At 49.4% G+C, this 17,175-nt stretch overlaps 1 protein-coding gene across 4 annotated transcripts in view; it reads left to right on the top strand.

Annotated features, from left to right (window-relative positions):
• Nucleotides 1-7,895: 7,895 nt before the first annotated feature.
• LOC144149558 (cysteine-rich motor neuron 1 protein-like) overlaps nt 7,896-17,175 on the top strand; it is a 241,271-nt gene continuing 231,991 nt past the window's right edge. For 2 of the 4 annotated variants that reach the window (XM_077681194.1, XM_077681192.1), the window contains exon 1: nt 7,897-9,020. In XM_077681194.1, the coding sequence (XP_077537320.1) occupies nt 8,576-9,020 (445 nt within the window). In that variant the 5' untranslated portion in view covers nt 7,897-8,575. Of the gene's footprint in view, nt 9,021-17,175 lie in introns of all 4 variants that reach the window. The other 2 variants (XM_077681195.1, XM_077681193.1) reach the window with 2 other exon arrangements.

The following is a 17,175-nucleotide window of genomic DNA, read 5'->3' as shown; positions in this document are numbered from 1 at the left end:
TGGTCGGTTTCTTTTGTATTTGTTTTTGCATTTGAATGTTTTGTAGTTGCGTATGTAGCAAGGAAGACCCGAGTAAATGAAACGTTTTGTGTAAAGGGAGCTGGTGCTTGGGGTGGGGGAGTAGTTCCCCCCCCCCCTCCCAGGACACAGGCTGTCCTCTCAGTGCACAATTTATGTACCAAGAAGTGTACGTCATTTGCATTCGTGTTCATGCAATGTTAGTTTTTCACTCATTTCGTATCTGCTTTGTTAATAGCAAGGAGAGATGTCGTCCTGCAGTGTAACGGACGGACCGAGTATGTAAACGTGGAAAAGCGTAACCACGAGTGTTTTGTACTTCCTTTTGTTACAAGAGAAAATAAAAATTCCTTGCCTCTGTTTTGTACTTCCTTTTGTTACAAGAGAAAAATAAAAATTCCTTTGCCTCCCGCGACATTTTTTTCTTTCTTTAGGGATGGAAGCACGAAGCGTTTAGCGAGAGATGCCCTGCGCCTCCCACGGCGCTCTGGGGGTTATGGTCTCTCCCTTGCATCGACCTCATGAGCCAGTTGTTGGCCCTTAGAGTCGTCTCTTCACTTCTCAGTGACGTAGAAGCTCCGGGCAGACATTTGAACCTATACTTTCTCGGTCCTTCTAGGCGGGTTCTTTGTCAAACTATGGCCAGAAACCTGCACCCCCGTGCAGCTATCCCGTCAAGTCTGTTCACGATCGTCATTACTTTAGCTAAGGAAATTCGTGCACTGGATGCTGAACTCGATTTTGGGAATGAACAACCTGCCAGGCTGTGTGAAAACATAGTTACTGCGAGGTCGGGCAGACGTGTGGATCCACCAGCTTCCCCTGGTTACGGCTGACTTAAGGTAGGCTGCCAGAGGACGCCAAAAACATCCAGTGGCAAAAAGCGTGGTGAATTCTTCCCACAAAAGACAGATTATTTCTCTGGGGAGTAACACAGAACTCTTCCTGTCCTAACTGCGGTCAACCAGAATCCACGGCTCACACTTTCTCAAGCTGCACTGTTGCGCGTTGCTTTTGGCGCATCATACACCGTGCCACTGCAAGTTTGGGGCTTGCACGGTATCAACTAAGAGAACAGTGCCCTGGCACTCCCCTAGGTAAACTATTCGTTGTAATTGGCGATTATATACTATGGCGTAATCGCTGCAGGGCCGTAGCACAGAATCGCAGGCTATAGTATACGTATGCAGTGGCCCTTGCTTTCCTTTTTCAGGCAACACCTCGTGACCTTTTTGAAAGGCGAGTTAGCCCTTTTGGGTGAGGAAGAGTTTCTGCGACATGGGTCTACCCGGTTTATTGATGTTTTGAACAAAAGGGTTATTATTCATGCCAGTTTTCCAGACCTGTGTCCTTAGAGATTTTCGTTGTAACAATTGATTTTTGTGTTAGAATTGTGTGTTAGTGCGGTAGTACCCGTGTGACGTAAAACCAACCCTGTTCTGTATATTGCTGCATTCTTGAAGCGAATGTTTCTGTATCATTGTTTGCCTCGCACGTTGATCTTTTGGTTGTAGGCAACTCTAAATTGTTTGTATGTTAATCTTTTGTCTACAATCAAGTTGAAGCTGTTTATGTGTTTCTGTAAGTGTCTGTAACTGGCAGCCTTCGCGCTCTATTAGTTCTGTAGCAAGCTCTGCACTTGTTTAATTGTTTCTGGTTGTTACGTTGTATCATTGATACCAGGATATTTTTATAATAAATTTATCCTTTCAAGACAGACAGACAGACAGACAGGCAAAAAATTCTTCGTTGAAGTAGCCCAAAATAGGCTATCGTGTTTAAAATGTGAAGACTAGGAACTGGGCAGGGGAAAAGAGAGGCCCGTGGAACGGTTTTACATGGTCACCCATGAAAGTGACAAAAGTGGTCCAGAATTTTTTTGCAGCTTTCTGGGTTTCCCTGCAGGTGTCGACACAATCTTCGGAATAGCCTGCTGTCCATGTTCCCATTGTGCCCAAGACGTATTTGGGGACGTCTCGGTGCCTGGGGACAGTCCCATATAATGTCTCTAGCCGCTGCTCGACTGTTGCTTGTGTAACATTTCCCCGTGGTTCGGGTTGTCCGCAAATGTATGTTGTATCTGGTGAGGAGCCCCGCCGAGAACACAATCTCTGCGCGACTCTCTGATTCTCTTACTTAACAGGCTGCAAGCTGTCAGAAGCCACCTCTCCCGTTGTAGGCGGCGACCAAAGCTCCGGCACTGGCCTCACTCCAGAGAGGAATAAGGCCGAATTCCCTTCAAAGCTCTACGATACCGCACCCAGGTATATATACAGCTGCAGCGGTCACCAACGGGCTTTGGCGTCGCTTAATCCAGTTTCTGGGTGACGAAGAAGCTCCTGCCTCCAGTTCCCGGCTCGGACACACTGCCAGGACTACAGCCTGCCACGGGCGAAGCCAGTGATCGAACTACAGAACCTTTACTTTGTTTGTATATTTATGTTCATCGTTTTTTTTTTTCGTTTTTTCAGAACGGCCTTAGACTGGGATAAGAAACGTGAAATAAGCGTGTTCAAGAACAACAAACACCAAACGACGCTGATTCACATTGAGGCCGCTCCGGTGAATATCCCAGCATAGGAGGGAAGGATAGAGGAGGGAAACACTGCTTTCTAAACGCGGTTTTCTCGTTAATGAATGCGCCTAAATCTGTCGGAAAGCTCAGAACCATTCCCACACATCCTACACGTCAGTCTTGAAACGAAACTAGACGATGCTTTTCGCGCAGATTCATTCAGATCGGACAACATTTAATATGTGATTTGCGAAAAATCTAGCTTACATCTCGCTGCATATGCATCACGCTTTGCATGGGAAAGTGGATCCCTCTAGCGACGCATAGTCGAAACACGCTCCTTACATCACGGCCGGACTCGACTCTCCACCTCCCACGCTCGCTTTACGGCCTCCTCATTGGGGCGTCTTTCTGCCTGCCGCCACAAGTTGGGGGTGGCGCTGCTAGCCCACTGTTGCTGCGCCGCCGCCAAGCGCGTTCACAGGCGCAGTGTGTGCGCCGCAACGCCGGTTACAGCCACATGAGTGACAATTTGGGACGCGGAAAGTGCATGGCTGCACATCCTCCGATTTATATGCATTGTTGTACTGCCAGCATCTAATAACGTTGGCCAGCACTCATTGCGGCGAAAACTAATGGTGGCACCATGAAAGACGTCCTGAAGATCGCCCGCATTGTGAAGAAATGGCTTCGTGTTCTGCAAGTTCAATTCAAGGACCTAAAATCGCTACATTCTGATAGTGAGCGCATTATGGTAGTGCTGTTGCCTTCAAACAAGCTAGCATTATTTGTTCAGTTGAAGCCTCATCGTTAAACTGCTATCCACTCAACAATCGGATTTACGATTTGTCAAAGAGGATTGCCAAGCTATATATAAATATCCAGGCCTAACCGATTTTTCCCAGAAATCAACCGGAAAAACTCGCACAGTGGGGTAGGAACACAGCTCACAAGGAATATATATTTTTTTGAATCTGTAAAAGACAGATGGGATAATTATAGTTGCAGCAAACTAGACAACTAGTCTGCCTTTGTATTTTTCTACCCTGTTTAATTTTTAAGGACTGGTGTTTCATACTTAGTTGTCTGATGGACTGTATTGTGCAGATTAGGGTGGACATGCATCTGGGAAAGTTTGTATTGCATCGTAGACCTACCATGCGGTCGCAAATACGTAGGGCATACATCGCGATGGCTGAACGTGTGCTTGCGCGAGCACCTGCGGGACGTGAAGAATGCGCACACTGTAACTCAGTGCACATTGCCCAAAATTCGAATACCCTCTGTTTACTGAGACTGTGGAGATAGCAAAGCAGAACAACCAGCTCACAAGAGAAACCATTGGGACGTTTTAGATGGCTCGCCTTGATCACACTCGCGTATATATAAGTATGCCGTCATTGGGTTTATCGGCCAAATAAATTGCGTATCTTGCCCCTAAATAATTCCAAACGGCCATACCCTGCTTTCTCTGCCTTGTTTTTTTTTTTTTTTTTTTTTTTGTGTGTGTGGTACCGGGTGTCACGCAGTTGTCGGTTGTTGCCTACTTGTTATCTGTACTTGGGAACACGAGCTGTGTCAACACATCTTGCCACTTTGTCGCCTGACAGATGGTTATATACGCTGCGGAATCTAATTTTCCGCGTAGGTGCGCATTTATTGTCTAATATATGACCGTTTTTATGAATAAATGCTCACTGATTGATTATGGGGTTAAATGCACCGACGCTACACAGGCGATTAGGCGCACCGCACTGGAAAGCTCCGGATTAATTTTGACCTCCTGGGTATCTTAAACGCCCGCCGAAATCTCAAACACACGGGTGTTTTCGCTTTTCGCCTCCATCAGAAAAGCAGCCGTCGTGGCCGGGAATCGAACCCGCATCCCTGAGCTACGAATAAATGCTAGTTGGAAATCGCGCTTGTCCCTGTCGTCCACCCTCGTGCTTGGTGTAATTTCTTGCGTTTTACACGTCTACATTAAGCAGTTCTTGTGGAGTGTGTTTCTTTTTTATTCAGGTATAGTCATACGGGATATGCTTCTTTCCCAAAATTGTAAAAGCTGGACGTAAAATAAAACTATGTGTCACGGTGCGCCTCAAGTCAGGGATGTTGCAAGCAAATATAGTATACACGCGAACAACTTTTGTTCTGATCTTATTGCGTAAACAACTGCCTTGCGTATATATCGTTTATACACCAGAATACAAAAAAAAAATGTGGGCCATATCAATTGCACCAACTGCCCCGTTTCATGCGGAAATGCCACCGCGAAAGCTCACTGGTTATTTTGTCGACGCTCAAGCTGCCTTATGAGGTGGTGCTGCCCTCGTGCAGTCTGCCCCCCAACTACGCGTCAGAAAAATCCCATGCGCCGAGCTGGTATTTCGAAGGGCGTAAGGGGAGCGCGGAAGGAGGTGAGTCGAGTCTGGCCGTGCTTACATTACGGCCGGACAGGCGCACGCGCCTCTCCAGCCCGGCTGCGATCTGAGGAGCCGAGGCTGTGACTACTGAGAACCAAAAAACGTCATGTGCTGAAAATGTCATAAGTGTTCCACTCATTGCTGATTTGATTTAGATCACGTTTATTAATTGTTTTCACTCATTCCCACGTCGAAATAAAAACAAGCTTTAGCTGAAGGTGTATAAATTATGGCCTTTTCGTTTGGTTACTCCACAAATTTAAGCTGTGGGCAAATGAACAACGTGTGTTCAGGTGCAGAGATGTGGCTCAAAACACATTTATAATGAACGAAACGTTCAATCTCACGTTTCTTTTTTTATTTATTTATTAATTTATTTATTTACTCTCAAGGCAATGTGTTACAGAGACGAGTGGTGAAAACATCAAACGGAGCAATATTCGGAAGGGTGTGCGGTCGTCCTGAGGCCAGCCGGATCGGTAGCTGACGCGATGGAAGCGAGAAGAGTGGTTCTACTTTCAAATTGTTGTGAGCACGAATGAGTTGTAACAAAGATCTGTCCGACTTCTTGGGATTCCAACTTCGAATGGATAATCACTGCGGGGTAAAATGCAGCATGGCGTCAAAAAAAGCTAATTACTTAGTGTGGACAGCCTGATTCAGTCAGCTGGCAACGTCATTCAAAAAAGCAAAATGTCAAAATGGGTGCAAGCCTTCAAATAGAGAATAACAGCGGATGTACGCTGTACTGAGATTTCTCGCGTCCAGAACCACGGCTCAAGTAAAGCGCTTTTTTTCCACTGTGAGCTGGACGTGGACATCAACCGGCTGTGAACACTGCGTGCAACGTTACTTGTGCGGCTTGCCGTCTGTACAGGTGCGGCGAAATTTATAGCCGAATCATGTGGGATAAAGTCGTGCTTTAAAAAATTAAATAGTCGGCAAAATACACCAGCCAAGAACCCTAAGCGGGACTTTCGAGATGAATGAACGTCATTGAACTTTGAGTGAAACTGTTCCCTCGGCCTGAGTGAGGGCTTATACCAAAATGTAACTTTTTAAATAACAGCAGTTCTCGCATTAAAATACTTCTTCTAATCTCAATCTTTTGTGTGCTCCACCCCCCTTGCTGGTGCGTCCCTTTTTAAACCTCCAGGAATATGGACACCCTAAATATCCACCAACGACTCGCCCAGCAGCAACAAGTTCTTCTCACCGACATTTCCGCTCCACGAGGCACATGTGCTAAACGACGCGGAGCCAACCCAGCCGTGCACAGCGACGACAGCTAACTCGTGGAAAAGCGAACCCGAGCAAGATCGAACGCTCACGTGGGAATCTGCTCCCGGGAGTCGGCGGTGATAAGGTCCGCACAGCGCGCGCGTCGCTAAGGCCGAAGCACACGTCGACGACATCGAGAAGACCGAGCGGTCAGCACACACACACATGCGAACTCGGCTTGCTGTTGCGTGCTCGAGGAGAAAGAAAGAGTCGCCGTTTCGCGGGTATCGCCTTCGGAGGTGTGCTTCGTGTCTCCACCGGTGAACTCGTCGGAGAAAACAAAGTTAGAGCGCTGTTGAAGAAGAAGAAAAGAAGAGAAACCGCAGCGTAAAAATGTAAGCAGAAGTGAGAAGGAAAGCGACAAGTGCTTTTTGGTGAAGGAAAGCGATAAGGGCAATAAAATGGCGCCGAGAGAGAGAGAGAGAGAGCGATAAATGGGCTCAAGAGAAAGTAGGCTTTCCAAACACACATCTATTCTTTATCTTCTCCTCTTTCGGCGAAACTGCCTTCAAAATACATTCATTCATTATCGCGGGTATCTTGGCTCGCCGACAAGGGTGAAACTGCAGGGAGTGTGCGGCTTATGCGTAGAAAGCACGTTGATATCTGTCTTCCACTTGCTCAGCGCTGCGACTACCTCCAGCACCGATACCCGACCAGGACGTTTCTACCTTGTTGTTTCGTGTGCTGTTACTACATTCCTTTGCTCGCAAAGACTCCGCTTACCTCGGTGAAAAATCCACGTTGGGCGCTGACGCCGTCCTGCGCACTGAAAGGCAGAGGGACGATTGTCGCTAGGCTCTTTCTTTGTTACTTTTGTTCCAAATTCTTGTGAAATCTCGGCTGCAGTAAACGCTTATCAGAGCTAGGCTTTTGACAAGCCTTTCTTCTGCCCGCACGAAGGTCTGTGTCGTCCTCGCCCGATTCTCACCGCCCGCAATTCTCTCTCGGGCTGGCAACTTCAAGGCAGATTTTCGAACAAACAAAACTTCTGAGCCACCGGCCAAAAAAAGAAGGAAAGAAAGAAATGTACGCAGGACACAACTAAATTCAATGCAGAAGAGATCAGGCAAAAAAACGCAGTAAGACAAGCAAAAACGTAAGGACGAGGCAACGGTGGGCGCAGAACTAGATACCCAAACGTCCCGGGAAAGCCTGCCGGGTGCTCGCCGTCTCCTAAGCCGCAGCGATGTTCACAACGCGTGGGAATGTCAATAAAAGCTCGTTCACGGCAGGAGTTCGGAACCCGAAACTTTGTAGAGGCGGGAAGGGAGGGGGGGGGGGGGGGGGGGGTAGGAGCAGGGACGGTAGAAAAACGGAGAGCGTATTTGCGATGGAGGCGAGGTACGTACATTTTATTACTCGTGCTCTTGGGGAGATTGAAAGATGCGCTCGACGAGCGGCCAGACAAGCTCCGGAAAAGCCAAAAGCAAAACACAAGAGCAAAGCGAATTTCTCTTCCCGCGCTCCCTCCTCCGTGGAGGCAACTCAAACATCAACCAGCAGAGGCGCCGCCGTGCCCGAAATCAAACACAAACAGGTGGACGGAGGTGCGAGAGGAGCTTCTCGGTTCTCCTCTCTTTGACCACTTTTGCGGGACCGTGGCGCCACCTCTGGGATCCCGGCCGAACGGCCGCTCTTCTCCGAGTCCGCTCCCCGCATCACACACAAGCGACTGCGCAAGGTAGTCGCACGAGCTCGTTCCTCCCGCAGTGCCCCCACGCGGCTTCGCGCGCGCGTACTTGGAGAGCGCGCCGTCGTCTGCTATCGAAGTCGTCTGCGCGGCGCTCGCGAGACGTGTGCATGGAGCGGCGCTTGCCAACAACGGCCTGCGGTCTCAGCTGTTGCTATTTGACGTCGTCGAGAGGTGTAGTCGTCGCCCACCGCCGTGCCTGTTATTAGCCACGGTAGAGCACGGACTACGCAGATCGGCCGCAGAGAGAGGCACCCGCCAGGCGCGGTCCCGCCGACGCGGAATAACCGACGACGTGCGTCGCCAGTAGGACGATCTCGGCCCGTACACCTGGAAGGGGCCGACGAGACGCGCGGACAGCGCTGCCAGTAGCGCTGCTGCTAGAGTGGCCCTGTTTGTGTTTTTCGCTGCGGTGCGTCGGACACGAATTTGACCCGGCAGTGCGCTGCGGTGTTTACTGTCCGGTGCCCGGTGCGTGAGCGCGGAGGGGAGCCGCCGCGTCCCCGATGCTGTGTGTCGTCCCAGCCAAGTGCCGCAACGGAGCTTTCCCACCCGACTGAGTGCGTGTGTGGTGTGTGCTAATCGAACGCGCCAGCGCGTTCGAATCTCTCAATTTGCGCCGCCGCCGGAACGACAACAACAACCATGCGTGTGGCCGCGCGTCTCCGCGTACAGCTGAGTCTGTCGACGCACCTGCTGTTGCTTCCCCTGTTGGTCATCGCGTCGTCGCGCGCTGTCTTCACGGCGGCCTCGACGCTCGGTGACGACGCCTCTTCGGGCGAGCTCGAGTCGTCGACGGCCGCCGCGGCGTCGTGCCCGCCGGACGACCAGTGCGACACCAAGAAGTGGTGCTGGGCGCTGCTCGCCTCCGACGGCAAGAAGACGGGAAGCGAAGACGACGACGGAGCGAAGTGCTTGGACGAGCTGGTGGTCGATCAGTGCGGATGCTGCCGCGAGTGCGTGCGCAACTCGCCGGGCCTGCCTTGCGGCGGGAGCCGGCGGCGGGGAGTGTGCAAGGCGCCCCTGGAGTGCCTCGCCGACGTCGCCGTAGGCAGGATCGCCGAGCCCCTCGAGGAGGGCACCTGTCACGGTGAGCGGGGGCCCGGCGGCGCGGGGGGAGATTTGTTTTTGCTTCTTGCCGCGCGCTGCGATGGTCATCGGGTTTATTCTGGTCACACGGGTCGCCCTCTTGGCGCTGCTGCTTCGGCGTGCCGATGCGCGCTCCCCGGATAACGTATACTGAGCGCGCGAAACCACAGCCGTTCAACTTTTGGTGCGCGGAATACTACCCGGTCGCTCTAACGAACAGTTCGGGATTTCGAATTGGAAGGAGCGGTCCTAAATGCAGGGTGTTTTGCGCGTTGCTGCGTTTGAATCGCTGTGTAGGCATGTATAGAACTCGGAAGTTGTGATACTCGCGACGTATCAGTCGTCCGCGTAGTTATGAAATGCGTGTTAAGGCACTCAATAAGTGATATCGATATCGCTCTACAGTAGCCGAACAGCACAGTTGATGGTGTAATGCGCTCCAGAAAACAGATAAAGTAAAACACGGGGTGTGCCTCTACCCCTACAGCGCTATGTAAACCGACTTACAAGACTGAGCAACCGAAACAACCTCTGTTGAAGCTGCCAATTGCATACATACTGTGTAATCGGTTAGTTTGTGGCAACGGTGTTGTAAGCGTTCGTTCCTCTATTTTTCTGCTTTTATGTAGGCAGAGGTAAGAGTTACCCGCCCGTTCGTGTTCGGGCAGCAACAGATTCAACACATGAAAAACAATGACGTTTTATCTTTATCCGTATCGCGCGAGTAATTGACATTAGCCGAGAAAAAAAAAAAAAAGTCACCAGCTGCTTTTATCGGCTGCCGACACCTTTCAGCTGTCAGTGCTTCCATTGTTATAATTTACCGGTAGCCGGTGAAACACGACCGTAAAAGTAATATGCTTCCGGAATAAGATACACTCGGAGCGAACTTACGATCGCTGCCTGGTGGAACTTTTCAACAGAGAGGACAAAATTAGAAGTAGGAATATTGATTGAATGCGATTCTACTTGCTTTTGGGAACCACGAAACTATGAAGAAAGGATATAAACCGCACGAGGGCATACTCCGAAAAAGAAGGTTCATCAATTAAACGAGCCGAGTAGCTCATGGATTTCATATAGAGGCACCCTTTAAAAGAGTTTGCTCCCGGAGTATTCACCGAGGATACTTCTCATTAGCATCACGGGAACTTCAATCCTTGGCGCAAGGAAACTGAGGGTCCTAATGCCACGGTCAAATCCCTGACAAATTATTATCAAGCGACTAACGCAACAGCGCCGATTAAGCGTCGTATAAATCTTCTCCTTCGCGGATTACCGAAGGCGTTAGTCGTGCCGATAACTTTCAGAATAGTTTTTATTTACTGCTACGTGACCTGGCATCTTGTGTTCCGCCGCGATTCTGCGCTTGCAGAAAAACTCCGTTGACGAATGTCAACATTTTAACGCGTCTTGTAAACACTGGCATTTGTAAGACCGGAGAGCAGATACAGAATCCCGTTTCGCAACATTTCGTTTGCTGCCTGGAATCCTTGCGGTGAACCGTAATTCCTTCGACGGCTCCGGACCACAGATCTTCACGCACTACGAGGTCAAAGACGTTGCCGCAGGAAAGCGTATAGAGTATGGTTTCAGAGGGTAACCTAAACCGTTGTTCTTCGAACTGAGAACGCGTTTGTTGTGCAGGCAGCCGCAGTTTACGTTCAGTCGACAACCGAACCTCGCTTTCCGCACCAGTTTTGATGCCGTTTTCTTTTTTCTCCCTTCGCGTTCCGCGAAGTTCAAGCCGCAGTCTACGAAAAGTAAGCCCAAATACGGCGCTCGCTGGCCGAACTTATCCACCGAGTAGCTCGGAAGATAGCGACCCCGCCGAGCGTGTCCCTTCGCACCCGCAGACAAGGTACAAAAATCCGCCGCCGCCGGCGGCGGCTAGCCGTCGTCGACGCGTCTCTAGAGAGGGGGCGAGAAATAGCATCCGAGATAGCGGCCAAACGACGTCGACCCCCGGGTTCGTTCTTATACAACCGGAGGACTTTGTATTCCCCGTCGACGGGCCAGGAAAACCGCGCCGCCGGTGTTCGGCGTTAGCCTCCTCGCCTTCTTCCTCTCGGATTCTATGCGGTGTCAGGCGTCGTCGGCGAGCGAGGCGCCTGCCTCGTCTACGGAACGCCGCAGGAATGCGTGGATTTCGCGTCTCTTTTTCCGAGGCGCGTGCTACGTTTCGCGCTTCGCGATTTTCTGCTGTTGCGGCTGTCGTCGGCCACTTAGTGGGCCAAGTCGGAATAAGGCGCATTCTCTCTTCTGGGAGCCTTCTTCTTCTCCTGGCGGGTGTTTGATGTACGATCGCTGGTAACGGTATGCGTAAAACAAGATTTGAAGAAGGAAAAAAAAAAGTTGGGTGTCCGCGTGCAGATCGGCTGAGCTGAGCGAAAATGCGAGTAACATTTAGAGTTATTCGGCTGTTTCGTCATTTAACCTGGTTTCATTTCGAATAAAATAAGCTCCCGTTAGGACCAACTCAAAGGGACCGCGACATTCGTTCGTAGTAGTGGAAATTCGCCTTAAGCGGTTGTTTCTTTTTTTGCACTGTGTATGTTGAGGCAGAGCAGATGTTATAATGGGTTTCATGGCTAAGACGAGCAACACTTCGTCTTGGTTGTAGCGAACAACAATTTGAACCCGGGGCTGCGCTGTAGAAGCCCAATGCGCCACCACTGCGTCAATCCCGCATGTTCACGTATATAACATGCTTAGTTTTGATCTCGTGTGACATGCACATTGCAAGAAGCGTCCGCATAACGCAAATATCCGATTCTATACCATCAAATTTCCGCGCTCCTTTCGAGCGGGGCTTAACATGAGTTTACTGACGTTTTCGCGCGCGAAATGGGGTTGCGCCCGGTCACTGCTATGACAAATCAGCGATGAAAAAAAAAATATTAATCATGATAAGCGAAATAATTATCTGGAGGGGAAATAACGAGCGAATTCCGGCGTCTGCATGAAGGTTCGTGGAACTTTCGTGACTCAGTCCGGCGCTTTCACTGCACGCAACAGGTGCACTGCGGGGAAGTATTCACGCCGGTGAACATCAGATGTGCTGACCGAACCTCGTAGCGTGCGCGTACAGTGTGCGCAGCTTCGAACTTAAATGTTTGTCCTTTTATTTTAAAGTGGAGCTTTCTGTCTTTCTGGTGGCGTTGTTGTTACGCCAAAACCAGTTAAGAGAAGCCAACTTTACGCAATGCGAGGGCTCATGATAATGATGGCGGAAGAAAAAAAAAAAACTCTTCCCGTAGTCGGAATAGAACCTGGGTCCCTTGTGCTACTTTAAGTAGCTGACGCCTATTTTTTTCGCTATCAGCGTATTCGTGTCGCTCAGCAGTTCTTTGGGTTCGTTGAGCAGGCCTCGTTTTTATACTTTGGGAGCGTGTATTTCGGACTTTGATTTGACTGAGTTTGCATAAGAAAGCTTCGCGCTTTAATCAATCTTTCTGTTATGAAAGTGGCTGCGATTTTTTTTCTTTATCCCGTAATTTTAGCTTCGTGGAGGTGTTTGTCTTACAGTTGGGGTTGCATTGTGCGGCAATGCCTTTTTTTTTTTTTTTGTCGAGAGGGTGTTTGTGAGCGACATGACACCTACACACATCTCACGAGTTGACAAGACATTCGCACTTGTTGTGTAAAAGAAATGCTTTTACGTTTCCCCCGACTGACTGAAGCTGCGACTTTTGGAGCAAACAATTTTAATGCGCAACGAGCAGCTTAGCCGCAGCACGACCTAGCCATTGGACGACTTCCCGGGGAAATAATGTCGCGGCCCGAAACTACTTTCCCAAAGGCACGGGTTTATCGCATTTGCCTTTACTATTATTGTACGACGACTGCTTTCGCGGAGCGAGTTTTGAACCGCGCTCCACACCAAAAGTTCTCCGCTGTAGAGTCAGTAACCTAACTACTGGAAGCAAAATGCTGCACGCTTCTCATATTTGCCCGAGTTTGTGTTGATGAGTCAATGTCGTTTATTTCAATCTCCTCGCGAGGCCCCGCGCCGTCTATACATTGTGAAAAAAAGGAAGAAAAATTGCTGACCCCTGTCGTTTAACTGACAGCGGCAGGTCGAGTCCTGCACTGCCCCTGGCGCAGTGCGCAAATTCCGCTCGTTTCCCAGTGAGCGTGTTCGCATGTGTCCCCCTGTGACAAAAGGTCCATGCAAAATGTGTTCGCCTACGTGACGTCACGCGCCCCGTTTTACGGTCAGTAACAATGACGAGAAAACGCTGCACGCTTCTCACATTTGTCCGAGTTTTTGTCGATGGACGCGTGTTCGTTTATTTCAATTTCGTCGAGGCCCCATACTGTCTACACATCGCAAAAAAAAAAAAATAAAGAAAACGTTGGCCTCTGCTTTTGTTGTCACTTATTTCAATCCCGTCGAGGCCCCTTTTCGCTCTACACATCGCCCAACAAAAAACCAAAACAAAGCGCTGACCTCTATTTTTCAATTGACAGCTGTGGGTTGCGCCCTGTAGCTACATGGCGCGGATTCCTTTCGTCTTTCAGTAAGCGTGTTCGCGTGTGTCGCAGTGTGCAAAAAGGTACGCGCCCTCGTGACGTCATGCACCCGCATTCTTCAACAGCAACGCAGGTCCACACTGATGCGTGTGCTCAGACAGTTGCGTGCCCGTTGCGCCCGGCAGACAGCTCAGCAGATGTTTTTTCCCCCTAGTTCTGCCCTTCCGCTCGTTTTGTTTACGCTTCCTCCTCCACCGCCTTCCAGGCTCCCATTCCGCGAGTCAGCGCGGCGATGACGTCACCCGTGACGTCACCCGCCGCCGGGAGACTCCGGCAAAAGCAGAAAGAGCGCACGCGGCCCGGAGGTCATTCAGCACCGTATCGAGCGCGGATTCCTCGCGTTCCCGCGCGTTTGACAAGTCACAACGAAAACAACCTCGATTGGCCAGTGGGACACGTCGTCCGTCGGCGTGCTTCCTTCACGTGGAGAGTCGATAGAGCTGTCAGTGTACGGGGCCAGCAGGTGACCTCATCGTTGCGTCATGCAGCGAAAAGGAGATGCGTCTCTTTTTTACACGTCCGGGACTTGCGCGTGAGTTGCTTAGCAGCCGACCATACTGCTCGCGACAGATTCTACGACTAGAGGTGATATGGCAGGCCAGTTTGCTATCTGATCCTAAGCCACCTTCATTTTCATCTGTTGGTGGCTTACCGCAGGGCACAGACCTCTGCCGTTGCATTTCATTCTGTCCAGGAACTGTGGAACCTGCAAAGTACATGAATAGGATGATTATGATGATGATGATGATGATGGTAGGTGGTGGTGGAGGAGAAGGATGGGGAGGAAAACTCCGTCAAGTTCTCAACGTCTTTAATCCATCCTGGGGTCGTCGTCATCTTTTTTTTTTTCGTTTCCTGAAGGCCATAGCCCTCTGGAACTTATTATGAAGTTCCTCAAGAATGTTCCACCAGGGTCGCTGCGTTCTTTTCTGGTCAAGAAGGGCTGTTCGTGTCCCAGGGAGCGTTGAACCTGCCTATCGAATAAAAACGCCTGAGTAGTAATCGGTGATAGTATTTAAAATATTGGCCGTACAGGACTCCAGACCTGGGTATACAGCGGCGGCCGGTAGCCCCACCAGATTTTGTAGTTGTTCAGGGACCGATCGAGAACTCATACGGGCGGTCTTGGTGTAATAACACACCACGAAGTCTCCCACCCAAGGGAACTAGCCCTACCATTGTGTTATTTTGTGGCGAAGAATCTATTATCTGACCGCTACAAGACATGTCGCGGACAAATTCACGAATCCCAATTTCAGTTAGAATGCATTCTAGACGTGTTTGGCCTCCAACTTCTAATGCTCGTATGTTTATTTTGCTTATAAAGTGAGTCCATGAAATGTGATAACTCATTGAGTCTTCATCACGAATCCCTTTACGTTGCGCAAATCCGACTGTGTATAGGAACGCTAATCTAAACGCTAAGCAAAAATGTAGGCTAGCGCAAATGATAATGTGGCAATTAAATCAATGTGTCGTCGAGGTGGCGCCACTGAGAGGTGTTTACGTCACTCGCTGTGACATTTGAACGTCGTTGTCGTGCAGAGAAGCAACTGTCGGTGCGCTGCAAGTAGATCCCATGTTCGATGACTGCGGAAGAAAATGTTTAATCAACAAGTGTTTCGCCCAACTTTCGCCCAACAACTTCGCCCAACTTGTATCGTGGTTGGCAATATCTGTCAGTAATTTTAAAATTTATAGATATATACTAGAGTAGGATAGTGTGAGTGAAAAGTTGGACACACTGTAAGAACAAGGACGTTTGCTTACGCATCGGCAAGGGACTTCCCTTCATCGGAGTAAGGGTACAGATTTAGATCGCATGACTTCTGTACCCTTATTCTGATGAAGTCAATGCCCTTGCCGATACGGGAGTAAACGTCGTTGTTGTTCTTACCGTGTGCAACTTTTCAACTTTTAACTCATACAATATATATATATATATATATATATACATCGTGTCGTTGGCTGCATTTCCGCCGGCACCCGTGAGCGCTATGAAGTCGTCGGCTCGCGAATGCGTAAACCACGTACACAGGAAAGAAGATACGACGCAACATCCTAATGGAAGAGTTTCTATCGGGAGGACGAGCTCGGGTTACTTACGCGATCCATCAGGGAGGTAGGTGCATTCCCACACGGATGACTCGCCTGTTGTGTTCGGGATTCCGCGGCAGAGCCCAAAGCTCTGTCTCTATCTCTCTATCTCTTTCGCCGAGTCCTCGACACGGAGGCCCCAACCGGGAGGTGGACGAATACGCCATTGTTTTCGCGGCGATAAATCAAACGCCCGCGGCGCCAGACAAGCGTGTAGTACACAAGAGTGCGTTGGCGAACGCTGTGTGTGCATTCCCGAGTTTTCGTTGCGGCGTTGACGAAACCCGTGACGCTTTTGTTACAGATTCCGCCGCAGAGAGAGATTAACGCCGGGGAAAGCTAGCAGGCCTGCTCCGTGTCGTACTTCGGGCGGGATCGATCCTGAGAACGAAAGTGTATAATGCAGATAGCCGCTGCCAATTTCGCTGTTTCGCATTTAGCCCCCTCCAGAGTTTGGCAGTCGTTGGTGTGGGCGGCTGACGTGCTTACAAACAAAAAAGCCAGCGCAATCAGTGGCGCGTGGGATGAAATGCGGTGCTGTATTGGTGGTCGTATAGAGTGGTGTGAGAAAGTTGTTTTTTTTTTTCGTTTTTGTCTTAGAGTTCAGAGGACTACTAGGGTATTGTGGACGGCGGCTTCTTGTGACGTTTTTTCGATCTTATCAGGATTGTTTTGCGTGCTCTCCTGCTGTGTTATTGACAAGATTTATGCGTACGTACATACATACATTCATACATACATACGTGCATACATACTACATACATACATACATACATGTACATACATGTACATACATACATACGTACATGCATGCATGCATGCATACATACATCCATACATACTTACATTCATACATACGTACATATATACATACATGCACACTTACATACATACATACATACATGCATGCATGCATACATACACACATACGAACATACATACATATCTACATACATACATTACATACATGCATACATACATACATATGTGGCCCAGCAGAAATCCAATGTTAGTACATGGCGTAACCGCTGGGGAAAGGTGTGTGGAGTACGGGGACGGGAACTATTGTCTGCGAAATTGAAGAGCGATAGCAAAGAAATATATATATGTAATTTTTAGCCAATAGGAAACTTCGTAGACAGTGAAGTAACCTCCTTGTAACAAACAGGTTCCGTATGGCATTGGCCTCCAATCTGAGCCCCTGGCCTTTCAGAGACCACTCCCAACGACGACGTAGACTGCTCGAGTCACTGTCTGAGGATTGAAAAAAAGGTCCCCTTCACTCCGAGTTGTCGGAGTGACGCTGGCTACCATGCCAAAGCGTAAGAAACTATTTATACCTTATCACAAATACCCAAGAAATTCGAGTGGAGTGCACACTCCCGGGTTTCCGAGGTGGTATGGCATCAGACTGGTATTCTGAAAGTCGTGGGTGCGGGTCCCACCCGGAAAGCATGTCTTCCTCCACTTTATTTCATTGAAAAAATTAACCTACTTAAACTCGAAAAACGGATGAATTTCTT

The sequence above is a fragment of the Haemaphysalis longicornis genome, unplaced genomic scaffold (genome assembly GCF_048455015.1).
Source record: "Haemaphysalis longicornis isolate Haplotype H1 unplaced genomic scaffold, Haemaphysalis longicornis Haplotype H1 scaffold_8, whole genome shotgun sequence".
In the NCBI taxonomy this organism is placed as follows: domain Eukaryota; kingdom Metazoa; phylum Arthropoda; class Arachnida; order Ixodida; family Ixodidae; genus Haemaphysalis; species Haemaphysalis longicornis.
Note: the sequence above shows the minus strand (reverse complement) of the source record. Positions and strands in the feature narration are given on the sequence as shown.